The sequence below is a fragment of the Amblyomma americanum genome, chromosome 2 (assembly GCF_052857255.1).
Source record: "Amblyomma americanum isolate KBUSLIRL-KWMA chromosome 2, ASM5285725v1, whole genome shotgun sequence".
In the NCBI taxonomy this organism is placed as follows: Eukaryota; Metazoa; Arthropoda; class Arachnida; order Ixodida; family Ixodidae; genus Amblyomma; species Amblyomma americanum.
Window position 1 is genome coordinate 64,202,744 of NC_135498.1, and position 13,844 is coordinate 64,216,587.

Here is a 13,844-nt window from a genome sequence, read left to right on the forward strand (position 1 = left end):
GCTGGTGATACTGATGCCGATATGGATAGTGGGAGCTCGCAACGGAGGAAAAAGTTGATGATGATGATAAGCTGCCACCTCGGGCGCCATCCGTGGGCGGCACCTGAAAGCTCCTGTGTGCATGCGTTGCCTCCGCGATCAAGTGCGCCGTTGCTCGCAGCCGGAGCTGATCGCGAAGGCCAAGGCGCATGCATTTCGAAGGCTATTCCTGCGCGAGTCTTGAAAAGTTTGGGTGCAGCCCTTACTTGGATATTATTTTTCAGTAATATTTCCTTGGTGAAAATGGGGTGCAGCCCATACACGGGTGCGGCCCTTACAAGCGTTTATAGAGTACAAGGACAAAACACTGGAATTTAAGCTGACCTAAGAGTTTCATATCTCGTGTTTTTACAAAAACTATACGCCTAGATTCGAATAAATACGGCAGAACCCTAGGCAGCCCAAACATTTACACCTCAAGTCCTAAAACCCCATCACGAGTGTAGGTGAAAGAATGAAAATGTTTTTCAGTAGAGAGCGTGTTGCCTGGTGTTATGCAAAGCAAGCTTAGCTGCATTGATCTGACATCATTGCTACAGTTCATCTCAGTCATAGCCCAACCATTTCATGACCACAGTCTACTGTGCAGACCCCTCCAAGCTCATTTCACTGCAACACTGACCACTCCAAGGATGGGCAGGTGTCGCCTCCAGATGCGTCCCGAATTGTACTGCTATTCACGGTGCAAAAGCAACTAAGGTTGTCATGCACCAAACGCAAGGTTAAATATGCCTGCTTTTGCGGCACAGAACTAAGATGTCACTTTTTATATGTCATAACTTGCTCAGAAGCTCTGCTTCTCTAATGTAAAAAAATGCGAAAACAAAGAATGCAAAATGAGCGTAAAAACGGGCATGAAAGAGAAAAATGTAAAAACATAAAAGCAAAGGATGTAAACTGCTAATATGTAAATAACAAGACTTCAGAAGCAATGCTCAGTTGGGTGTTACTATGGCGCACACTTCGATACACACGGCACCCCGCCCCAACCTTCCAGACAAATAATACTTAAAAAGAAAACCCTGCAAGGCACCCACTCACATCAAGGGGGAGGTGTCTGTTGGGCGTGGCGGGGATGCCCGTCATGAAGTCCTGGGTGATGAAGGTGCGCACCACCACTGAGTGCTGGCATGAGGGCTGCCGGCTCACCACGTCCCGGTCCAGGTGCAGGGGCAACAGGATGACAGGCATCTGCGACAGGGCCGGCGTGTAGCCCGATGCCCGCAGTGCCCGCTGGGCAATAAAGTCACATTGCCGCAGCGTGCTCAGCACCAGCGGGGTCAGGTACGTGGGCGTCACGTCTTGCACGGGGAACGCCACAGGCCCACCAAAGATGTACACCACCCTGCACAAGTAGCAACGAAATGCCTCATCAAGAAAAGCAAAGGCCAGCACCCTTGCAAGGCTCGCAGGAGTGTGCATGGCAGCTGTACAACTATTCAGCACAATATGCTCAACCATGTGTCTGCAGTCTCCATATTGCTCTCAAAGATTCTCGAATCTCTCCCATTTTCTCCCAGCGGTTCCGCACCTCTCACCAAACAAGTGAAGCACAGTCAACCAGCAGTTGTTGGGTAACAACACAACCTTGCAAGCACCTGTCAATCAAGCCGAAGGATCGAACAGGGAACCAAATGCTGCTGGACGAGGGTGCCGTGCACGTTGAAGAAGCAAGACAGCAACACCAGCAATACGCATAAAATGAACCTTCATTTGATATGGCTTACGGTTTAACATTTCAAAGCAAATCAGGCTAAGAGGAATGCCATAGTCGACAGCTCCCGATAAGTTCGAACCACCTGGGGTTCTTTATCGTGCACAGACACTGCACAGTACACAGGCCTCTAGCATGTCGCCTTCATCAAAATGTGACCGTTGTGGCCGGGATCGAACCCACACCTTTTGGGTCAGCAGCTGAGCACCGTAACCAATGAGCCTCCACAGCGGCTAAAATGAGCATTGATTAAGGCAGCAGTTTGAACTAGCTGTTGGTGAAACATAGTAAGGGTTACACAGTGAGGGAGGAACAAGGCAGGAGAAAGAGACACTTGGCTGTTGCTCTCGTGCGTCTTGTTTGACCTGAGTGGTGTTACCATAATTAAGAAGCTTCACATACTTTTCCTTGTGCCTCTAATGATCTGTCCATTGCATGGCAGGAATTATTATCCACTCACAATTTTTAATATTTTGCTACAATTATCAACCATGTTGACAATAAGAAATGGGCCAAATAAAATGAAAAAGGAAAAAGCAACAGGTTAGCAGCAGCCACCAGAAGAGGTACAATGTCACCTGCTCAATAAAAAAGGAACAGGAAGGATATATTTATAAGGAATAAATAAGACTCCATAGCAAGCACCATAGCTTCATTCTCAGTATACTACAGCACTAAGCCAACAATTTTCTTGAGCAAACATATCCATTTCAGGCCACTGTCAGCAGTTTTTATCAAAAAAATGGATTTAGAACTGAAATTTCAATAGTAACACCCCTATTTTGACTTTTGGCTACGAATTAAATGGCTCACGATGAGCAGAACAAAGCCATATGCCACTATGCCCAGCATGGTGTAGCATACCTGTTGATGTTGTGACAGATCTTGGGGATGAGCTTGGCCAGGCGCATAATGTCCTCCCAGTCCGTGGGCTCCTCCGTTGACGAGAGGCCCACCACGTAGCTGTATGTCCGCCGGTCACCCTACCAACAACACCAGAGAAAATTTTTTTGTTCACAAACAACGCCACCAGAAGCAAAACACACCTAACATAAGACATGCCACACAGAGAACACTGAAAAAGCCAGAACTAACTTCAAGCATCAGCGTAGCACATATCATATGGGTCGTCGGAGGGACACAGCTTTCAAAAGCAATTTTATTTTTTGGCGGATTTTGATAAAACTTCTACATGTTAGTAATGCATTTAATTGCACCAATATTTTCTCTCCTACACCGTGTGAAACATGTACAGACTAGACAAAACATGGTGGAAGACTGGCTCAACATTCATTGCGTTTCTGAATGTTTGCTACACGTGATGACATTCTTAGATTTTTTTCGATTACACTTTTTTTCTTTTTTTACAAAGCAGTTGGAATACATGTCTGAACTAAAGAAAGATGTCAAACGAAAAATGTACAGTTCATCAAAATGAAAAAACAAGAATGTCATCATATAAAGCGAAGTTCTGAGAGTGCAACAAAACAAAGAGGATCAAAATAGACGAAACAATCGTGAAGAAATCTGCTACACAAGGTGGGTATCTAGTCAGAAAATTGCAATGGAGAAAAACGATTTTTCGAGCATTTCCCAGATATGCAGTGCCCCCACAGTGCATGAAACAATCCATTAAGAGTACTTCCCAGAAGACTCCACCAATGAAACTTCGGGACAGCACACAAAACGAGGCATACGAGTGGATACAATGATTAAAAGACGAATTACCTTTCAGCCATTTTTCACAATTTCAAAAGCCACATCCTCCCTCAAAGGATACTGAGGAGAACTCCATGTAATTTTCATTCTTGAACAAATTAATTGGCTTTTTTATGTTTACACTGATATTTGTTAAGCAGAATAAAAAGCACTGTTACTGTACCACCTGCATCTTTTTTTCTCTGCCTAGTAGAATTTTTTGTTCATAACTGTTTTGTTTTCATAACTGAGTTTTATTTTGTGCTCCTGATGGCAAATTTCTTACCGACGTGGTTGTCCTGCTTTGTTTTGGTTTTCTGCCGCATACATCACTCAGTAAATCTCCATACCTTCTACCTGATGACTGTCCGAAAACTCACATGTACAATTCCCCCCTCCCAATATTACTGGGAGGGGGGACATTATTATAACGTCCAACTATGGGTGCTGTAGGTATTGTAATATATAAAGTTACTGCTGAAAAATACTGAACTTTCCATTATGAATTTCCATACCCTGCTTGCTTTAGGAAACTATCTCATGCATGGCCTCCATTAGGAGTCATTTTCATTGTGGCATAACATGTACACTCCAGCTGTTTGCCTTGCGCCGGCACTTTAAACTGGACCTGTTAACATATTCAGTCTAGGGATCCAGCCGACAGCGCCAGCATTTTGTGGAAGAAGCAGTGAGCAATAGTCCAATTTCCTGTTCTGCTCGCTCCTCCTTCATCATCATTAATTTATTACTGTTATTTTGATTACAGTAGAATCTCGATGATACTTACCTCAGAGGCCATGAAAAAATTCGCATCTGAAACTTCATATCATCCAAAACAAAATCCGTATGCAGAAGCATGGGAAATGAATTCACACAGACCTATTCACGGCCAACAGGAGTTATGTAAGGCCACACGACCACAGCACTACTTGTGGTGTGTAAAGCATGAATGGCGAGGGCAACGTCAACGATGTGTCCGCTGCCGCTCACAGCTCGCGGTGCGCACTGCACGACTAACAATAGTGGCGCCAGAGGTGTACAGGCAGCGCTTAGTGCTCAAGGGTACGGCCATCGCTCACGTGTTCAAATCATCCATAGTGACGCAAGAGAGAGTTTGGAATATCCAATATTCTTCATATTCTACAAAATACACTCCAGGGAATTATATGAATTCGCGTCGTCCTGAAATGTGTATCGACCGTGTTCATAATTATTATTATTATTATTATTAATAGAGCTTATCCCACTGCATAAGGCACGACAAAGTTTTTAAGTGCCCAGATGAATAATAACATCAAACGTATAGCAAAATACAAGCACAGATGAACAGTGTTACAACTAACAACAACTAACAAGTACCAATACAAACCAGAATGGCGCCTAAAAGTGGCACGACAGCCACACGTACCTGGACACCGACACTCTTGATGGGCAGTAGGGTGGACGTGAGCTTGTACTGCTGTGAGACGCGGCTGAGGAATTCACACTCTTCCTCCGTTGCACCGTTCTGGACCCGGTTGATGAGGGAGTGCTTCTACAAAACGAGATGGTGCTGACACTTAGAAGCGAGCAGTTTTTTTTTGCATGAAAGACAAGAAGTCGCCTTCCTTAAATGTAGACAACAGCTACCACCGTGCACAATTTTCAAAATAATTATTGCAAAGACAGTGTGCAAACCAAGCTCCTCTCAGGCACATCTACACAACCAATGCTCAAATACCCAAAATGTGTGACAGCCTCAACAATAGTCAAACAGGCATAATGCAAGGATACTGGTATAAAATATGCTTCCAAAAACCTATTCTCTAAGAATGAGAACTAGGTTCATACTTGCATCCAGTTTCACTAAATAATGCATGTTCTGGGCAACAGGCAGACACAAAAAAGTGGACGCTTAATGCATTCAAGTAAAATCAAGAGCCCACCTTCTTTAGTGAGCTGGAGTAGTCTATGATGATCTTGACTAATACACTAGTTTCCGAAAAGTCCTTCTCCATGTAAGGTTCGTCACCACATAGTACCCTCACGGCAAGTCCGGGGCCTGAAACCACAACAGACAACCACCCATAAGCACGTGTTCAAAGCTAACAATAAACACTGAAATGTAGGAAAGCAATACTTCTTAACAGGTAAAACAGAAGTTTTTAACCCCCTAGCTTTCTCAAATTCCTCACTTTCTTACACCGAGGTTTCTGATGATCATAAATGCCAAAGAAAGCGTACTCAGGATCATGAAAATATGAAAAATCAGCACTGCTGCTAATCAGTAATGGCAAAACAACTTACACGGACTTGACACAACATATAATAGAAATATTGCGATATAGTCAAATCTTAATAATTCAAGCTTAAAAGGGACAGCGAAAGTATTTTAATTACACATAGCTCAAATTAAGGGGAGGCTTTTTAGCATACTTGTTGTTGATGTGTCAAAAGTATCAGTTTGAACAAATCAGCTGCTCAAAAAGGCAAGTTCAAACTAATGACAGCCAAGTCATGGTCAAATGTTTCAGTGGAATACCCCAAGGTGGAGTGGTCCCAGGTTTGAACTCCGGACAAGGACAAATTGTTCTTTAACTACGAAGTTTCTGAAAAAGATCTATAGCTTTCCTTCGTAGCCGTCTGGCTGCGCTCGGATGGATGCCAATGAGTAGTTACTCCCTTATTCCAAATTTACTCCACCTTGGGGGATTCCCCTAAACATTTGACCAACACTGTACCCACTTCGAGTTATTGATCAATTCGCTCTCGCCCTACAATAAGCTTGCTGTCCCGATTAGCTCAGTTGGTAGAGAGACTGCTCCGGTGAAGCGGTGGTCCTAAGGTCGAAATCCGGACCAGGACGAATTTTTCTTTAACTACTAAGTTTCTGAGAAAGCTGTATAGCTTTCCTTTGTAGCCGTATGGCTACGCTTGAGTGGATGCCAATGAGTAATTACTCCCGTATTATAATGACAGCCCACTCTATAAAAGCCTTTACATAAAAAATAGAACTAAAAAATCTTGCTTAAATACAGGCTTGTCTGAATGTAACTTCCCACATACAAAATGGACTCTTAATAGACTCTGATTAACTTCAGCTTCCTTATTTCGAACCACCAGTTTATTTGCAATGAGGCTTCAGTCCTATTTATATAAAGTGGATTAAAGGGCCCCTTTTCACTCGAACTCTGCACAATTCAAACAAATTTTCAGTCCTCTACAATTCCGAATTATTGATGGTCAGCTGCGCCTTTTCATGGTACCATCAATAGGAAAACTGGTAGATTTACTAAAATTATCCTCATCAAAAATACCCATGCACAAGAAAACACAAAAAAATTCACAAGAAAACACAAAACATCTTGGGATCTGTACAACCCTTATGATGGCCATTGTACCCTCCCAACCCAGAAGACTCACCAGGGAAGGGGTGCCTCTGGACGAGTTCGGCAGCAAGACCCAGGTCCCGTCCCAGGGCGCGCACCTCGTCCTTGTGGAAGTCCTTGAGGGGCTCAACCACACGACCACGCGCCCGCAGCTGCCGCACCAGGTCGGTGTCATTGTGGTGCGTCTTGATGGCATCCGCCTGCCCACTGGCCAGGTGTGAGGCACTCTCAATCAAGTCAGGCCTCAGAGTGCCCTGCCCCAGGAACACATCGTCTGGGTTGAGCTGCAGCTCGGTAATGACCTCGTTGGCCACCTGAATGGACACGCCAGTAGGCCGACAGTCAGCCATCCACAACATGCGAAAACAGCAGCAATCTCTCAAGTATCAACCTGTTAATTACGTGGAAGAAGTGGTAGGTACAAAATGATACACAGATATCAAGAAAACTGAAGATTGGCTGAGTGCAAAGGGCGCTGAGAACCATGATCCGAGCTATGGCGGGTGGCCGAGTTCAAATAGGTCGCCCAAGTTGGCCTTCGCCAGATGTTCCAAATGGCGAAGACCCGGGCGGGAGGGAGTGACCCCAGGTTAGTTGGAAGTGCGCTTAGTCTGCCACCTTCATATGTCTGAATTTTTTGCCTATTTTATGCCTAAGATCAAATATTCAACTTGTAAAAATAGCATGAAAAAAAACGAGGATGACAGAAAGGCACATTTTGCAGACAAGACCAGCATTTGTCTTGTCTGTAAATGTGCCTTTCGGTCATCCTCATTTTTTTGCGCTGTTTCTAAAAGTTTAACACGAACCAACTATAGCCCAAACCAAAACTTTAATCAAATATTTCCCCTCAAAATGTCACCAGTTGCCCATGCTTCATCTCATTACTATCAGCCTTTACATGAACACATCCTAACATAAATGAATACTGAAAGCACAGAATCATCGAACCGGCAGCCAGGATTTCTGCGCATGCCCCGACGTCTGGGACGGCAGAGCACGTGGTTCACCAAGCCTTTAAAAGGAGCCCTGCATCTGCGTTCATCTTCAGTGGGCTCGGCAGCAGCGCATCGGAAACGATGTTCAGGAGCCATTTTTGCTTCATTCTTCAGGTTTGTTCTTATATGCCTACTAAATGCTTCCGCAGCGATAACCGCTGCCTATTGCTGCTGCCTTGCCCACTATGCATTGCGTACTTTTTATCTGATGTCCGGTCATTCACAGAAGATCTATTGTCATGCGGTGACATTGAATCTAACCCCGGTCCAACACAGGAGGATTTGTTGCTTCAGCTTGTTTCAGGCCAAACCAATATGACTGCCTCTATTAACCAGTTGCTGGAAAAACAGACTACGCTGGAGGATAAAATCGGAGGTTTATCTGTTCGCATTACCAACCTGGAAGACAAACTATCCTGTCTGGCATCTATAAGCAAAGTGGTCAGTGATCTAAAAGAAACGGTAGCTCAACTTGAGCAAGATAATTCATACATGCTAAAAAAAATTGATGATTTAGAAAACAGGAGTAGGAGAAATAACTTGATTGTTTATGGTTTGGAGGAGGGTGACGAAGAAACTCCTACCAGTCTTCAGAATGCGATCCGGAAAGAACTCTTTGAAGAAAAATTGAAAGTTGAAATCAATAGCATAGAGAGGTGTCACAGGCTGGGAAAAAAGAAGAAAGATCAAAGCCGCCCCGTAATTATGAAGTTTCAGGACTACAGAGAAAAACTTTCGGTGTTACAGGCTTGTTCGGGGCTGAAAGGAACCAAATTCTCTGTGGCTGAAGACTTTTCCAGCCGAGTTCGTGAAATTAGAAAAAAGCTGTGGCAAAGCTGTGCAGTGGAGAAGGCTAACGGCGCTAAAGCCAAACTGATATTTGATAAGCTGGTTATCGACGGTGCTATGTTCGGATGGGACGAAGTGAAGAATGAGCCCTATCGTATATCTAAAAAGAGGGAATGACAGACGCATATTATGAACAAAAGGTTCACACTGATAAACGTCAACTGTCGAAGTATTGTCTGCAAAGCTACGCAACTTGAGGGCCTGCTGTTGACGTATGATGTAGAAATCGCTGCACTCACTGAAACCTGGTTGGGAAAAAATATTTTTGACAGCGAATTCGTACCACAAAACTACAAAGTTTTTCGCAAAGACCGAGATGGAAGGGGCGGTGGAGTGGCCATACTGTTCAAATCTTCACTGCAAGTCTTTAGAATGCCAGATATTGACGATGTAGAAGGCATCTTTTGTAAATTTTACAAAAACAATGTTCGTTACGTTTTAGGAGCCGTGTACAGGCCACCCAATTCCTCTGTAGCACTCCTAGTGAATCTAAAAAAATATATTGAGCGCCATATAAAACAGAATGATAGGCTAATGTTGACTGGCGATTTTAATTTACCAAACATAGACTGGACTGCCTTTTCGCATTCTAATAACATCATTGAGCAAACTATGCTTGATATTTCTATTGCCTTTGACCTGCTTCAGGTAGTTAAAGATCCTACTAGAGTCCACAATGGTTCATATTCAATTCTTGATCTATTTTTTGTAAATGGTACTGTCAAAGAAAATGTCGAATGCTATGTAACGACCGGTATTTCTGATCACAAAGCTGTTGTACTGACATTGATAAATGCAAACTTTGATCGCCGAAATACTGTCGGTTTCTTTCCTAATTTTTCTCGTGCACATGATGAATCTATTCTTGATATGCTCGACTTTCATTATGACCGCTTTATGAATTTTAATGGAAATGTGAATGACTTATGGCTATTTTTCAAAAGTGTTGTCTTTCAGTGTATTGAACGCTTCGTTCCAAAAATTGCAAAAAAGTCCCCAAAATGTAACCCTTGGATAACACGAGAGACATTACGCTCACAACGAAAGCTAAAAAGAATAAAAAAAAGGTTAAAAGCAGGAAACTATTCCCAAACGATCATTGATGAACAAACAGAAAAACTCAAACAGCTGATTGCCCATGACAAGGAAAAGTACTTTTCTACTCAGCTACCTACCTTCATTAAAACATGCCCTGAGAAATTCTGGAGGCAGATAACTCCAGCTTCACGATCTCATGATACTTTCAAAGTAAATGGAATATGTGAGCGTGATGATGCTTTGGTGTCCACGGCTTTCAATGACTACTTCAAATCGGTGTTTACGCAGGATGTCAGCTCTCTTCCCTGCTATTCCGTGAATTTGCCTTCAATTCCTGATGTTGTGATTTCCGAGGCAGGTGTTCTCAATTTATTATTGAAGCTTGATGTAAAAAAATCTCCCGGACCAGATGACATTCCCAACGCATTCCTGAAGCGTTATGCAGAATGGTGTGCCAAGTACTTATGCATCTTATTTAACAAATCACTAAATGAAGGATCATTACCGGATGACTGGAGAACGGCAAGAATCAAACCAATTCACAAAACTGGAGACAAAGCATCTATTCAGAATTACCGTCCGATATCGTTAACATCTACAGCATGCAAGGTCTTGGAACACATCATTCATAAACATATAGCAGATTTTCTTGAACAAAACAATTTTCTAACTAATGCACAGCATGGCTTCAGACGAGGATTTTCCACTGCCACTCAGCTAGTACAAACTATACATGATTTTGCGCAGGCAATAAATGAAGGAAAGCAGACTGACGCTATATTTATGGACTTTAAAAAAGCATTTGATAAAGTTTCGCATAACAAACTTCTTCGCAAATTAGGTAATGTACTAAAAAATGACAAATTACTTGCATGGATTACAGCCTACTTAAGAAACCGTCGTCAGTTTGTAGTAGTAAATAATTCCCCTTCCCCTCCAGTTCCTGTTGATTCCGGCGTTCCCCAAGGATCTGTTCTTGGGCCACTCCTCTTCTTGATTTTTATTAATGACATTGTCGATAACATCTCAGTTTCTGTTAGATTATATGCTGACGATTGTGTGTTATATGAAAAGATTACTACTACTGAGGACCAAGTACGGTTAAATAACGATTTCACTAAGATAATAACATGGTGTGACCAATGGCAAATGTGCGTTAATTATGATAAAACAGTGTTCATGCGTATAACCCAGAAAAAGAAGCCTCTTTTGTTTAACTATACTGCTAAAAACAAAGTTCTCTCTCAAGTGAATACTTACAAATACCTAGGTCTGCGGATCTGCAATAACCTCTCCTGGACAGAGCACATTGACAACGTTACAGCTAATGCCCTACGCAAACTATTTTTCCTCCGACGTGCTCTGAAGCTCGGCCCCCCCAGTGTACGTTCACTTTCGTATAACACTATTATTCGCCCTATGTTAGAATATGCCGTCATAATCTGGGATCCTTTCACTAAATCTAACATTGCTAAATTAGACAGAGTCCGAAAGAAAGCAGCACGGTTTATTTACAATTCATATAACCGCACATCTATCACTGCACTTCTTAATCAAAGTGGTTTGCTTCCAGTCTCTCATAGAAATCGCATCTGTCGTCTAAAATTTTTATTTCAGTTAATCAAAGGTCAGTACAATATTGACACACCCAATATTATATCGTTCTCCTCAGGGTACAACACAAGACAACGCCATGATTTTACAGTAACACCACTAAACGCACGAAATAACACCTTTAAGTACTCTTTTTTCCCCAGAACGATTACAGACTGGAATAATCTAACTAATGATGCAGTAACCCAAACTTCACTGAAAAGGTTTGAAAGCCACCTTTAACTTTTTTTATAATGTCGTACCGCTACATTTCTTTGTTTCATTGTTTCTTGATCTTAAATTGTTGATCAATTGTTCTTGATTGTTTGCTTGTTCCTGAGGTCGTTTTTGTTGTTTCCAGAATTTATGTATTGTGTGCCCACCCCTGCGAAGGTCTTGTAAAAGATCGCAGTATCAATAAATAAATAAAAAATAAAAAAAGACACGGGACAATAGAACTGAAAGGCAGAAGTGCTACTCACAACTAGGTTCATTCGGGAACTTTTTCAGTAAACAGCCCACCTGCGCAGTCGCAGCAGGATTTTTTTCTGCGCTTTCAAAACTTCGCGTGCTGCATCGACTAATCCAAAAACAACTTTGCTAACTCTTAACATAGCCTTCTCATTATAAACTGGTGCCATTTAAACTCGCTTAGTGTGCTCGTGAGCCAGTGCTCTAACAACAGACAAGCCCCTGACCAGAGCAGCTGTTTTTCCCAACAATAAGACTTATTTGTGGGCATGAACTAATGAGTGTCTTGCCAAATGAATGACAGAACACAGACTGTTGTGGCTCATGAAAAGCAGGCTAACACCAAATATGGCCAACTTTGTGCCCACTCATAACGTGGAACTCCTACACCCATTCCTTCGCACTCCATAATGCTGGCCCATTCCAGCCAATCATGCAACGCACCCGCATGAAGGTGTCCCCGATGATCTTGCGCTTCTCCTCGGGATGCGCTGTCTGGCAGAGCATCTTGGTGGTGCGCTTGCGCTGGGGGTCCTTGGGGTCAATGGGCACCGTGGTGGTGCCATTGTAGAACTGGTGCGACGCGTCCACCACCCGCAGCCGCAGGCCCAGGTGCTTCAGGGACTGCTCCACCTGCCACAACATGCAAAGGACACCGACGGTGCGTCATTCAAGCGGCCATCAACACTTTGGCATACTGATTGATTTCTTGAGCAGCACTCTTAAAAAGATAACCTGTCATGAGTGTTATCACCCTTTCGAGTGCCCTTTTCATGAGCATCCATCTCGAAGGAATTAAGGCAGCAATAGATTGCAAAATTTATTAGCCTGAATGAGCAAAGAGGCAATAGAGGCAATGTCGTGCATTTCCACATGTTTTTCTTCGGCATACTTTATTTGCGCTCAGCCTGGTGAGCTGCTTATACACTATTCTTTCAAGCATACAACACTGCCATCATTTTTCTGTATGGCATCAGATGGAAACAAGATATATCAGTCACAAGAATAACTGCAAGAAAATTCAATGTGTGACAATGCATATACATACTGCTGAAGCCTCCGTACAACAATGGCCATTTCCCATCTTCACTGCACTTGGATGCATGTCAACTGTCACACCCGAGACCAGTAAAGCGAACTCATTTATCAGTGCTCATGCATTCTAGTGGTGCGGCATCTTTGCATACCGCACTAGTTTGACAGTGTCAGTCAATTAAAGACCACAATAAGATGTGCAAATGCACCGTATGCACAATCTAGATCATGGGATCCTAAATGCAGATGCATAACGTCCTGATAAGACCATGAAGCATGCAGCAGCTTACTAGCTACTAGTGGTCATTATTCAACAAACGAAGCATCCTGTTAGAAGCAATGCACGACCAACATTAACGTAGAATTGTCAGGACTGGTTTTTGCCTGGGCCACAATCAACTACAGCCTTCAAGGGAGCGATTGATTACAGGAGCTAGTTGGTGGTTCATTGTGTGGGAACCGCGCTGGACTTAGACAAGAGACACTGCAAGGACGACGGCAGACGAAGCGCAAACTTTCAGCTCTACATAGTATGACAGTGCCAGTTGAAAGTTCGCACTTCGTCTGTTGTCGTCCTTGCAGTGTCTCTTGTCTAAGTCCAACACGGTACCCACACGATGCAGCCTTCAGCTGCTTGTTCCTATAGCCAGAAAATGGGCCCTTGTAGGCCGAGTGCACACATGCATTTCAAAGCCGAGTGCACACATGCATTTCAAGTGCAACAGAGCCGATGTGAAAACACTTGAACCAATGTGACTGCATGAGCAACTAAGACATTGAAGCAAGCCTCCACAAAAGAACAGCAATCATGAGAGTGGCATAAGAGTGTTCAGAAAAAGCCAACTGCACAGGGGCACGAGTAGCACACAGCTGTACAAGCTGCAAACACAAATCTGACACAGATGTACACAGAGAAGCTAACCAGAAAAAGCAAATGTGGCAACAAAAAATTTCCATTTGTGCTATAGAGCCACAAGAATATCACAATGCCATGTAAACAAGTGTGCCTCAATACGCAGGACAGGCATCAGGTGAACAAAT

The 13,844-nt window shown here is 43.1% G+C and overlaps 1 protein-coding gene across 1 annotated transcript in view; it reads right to left on the bottom strand.

Annotated features, from left to right (window-relative positions):
• LOC144121330 (GMP synthase [glutamine-hydrolyzing]-like) overlaps positions 1–13,844 on the bottom strand; it is a 37,261-nt gene that overhangs the window by 4,935 nt on the left and 18,482 nt on the right. Inside the window, 6 exon segments of the mRNA XM_077654497.1 lie at positions 1,081–1,384; positions 2,618–2,736; positions 4,860–4,985; positions 5,377–5,492; positions 6,854–7,133; positions 12,213–12,401. Of these exon segments, the coding sequence (XP_077510623.1) occupies positions 1,081–1,384; positions 2,618–2,736; positions 4,860–4,985; positions 5,377–5,492; positions 6,854–7,133; positions 12,213–12,401 (1,134 nt within the window).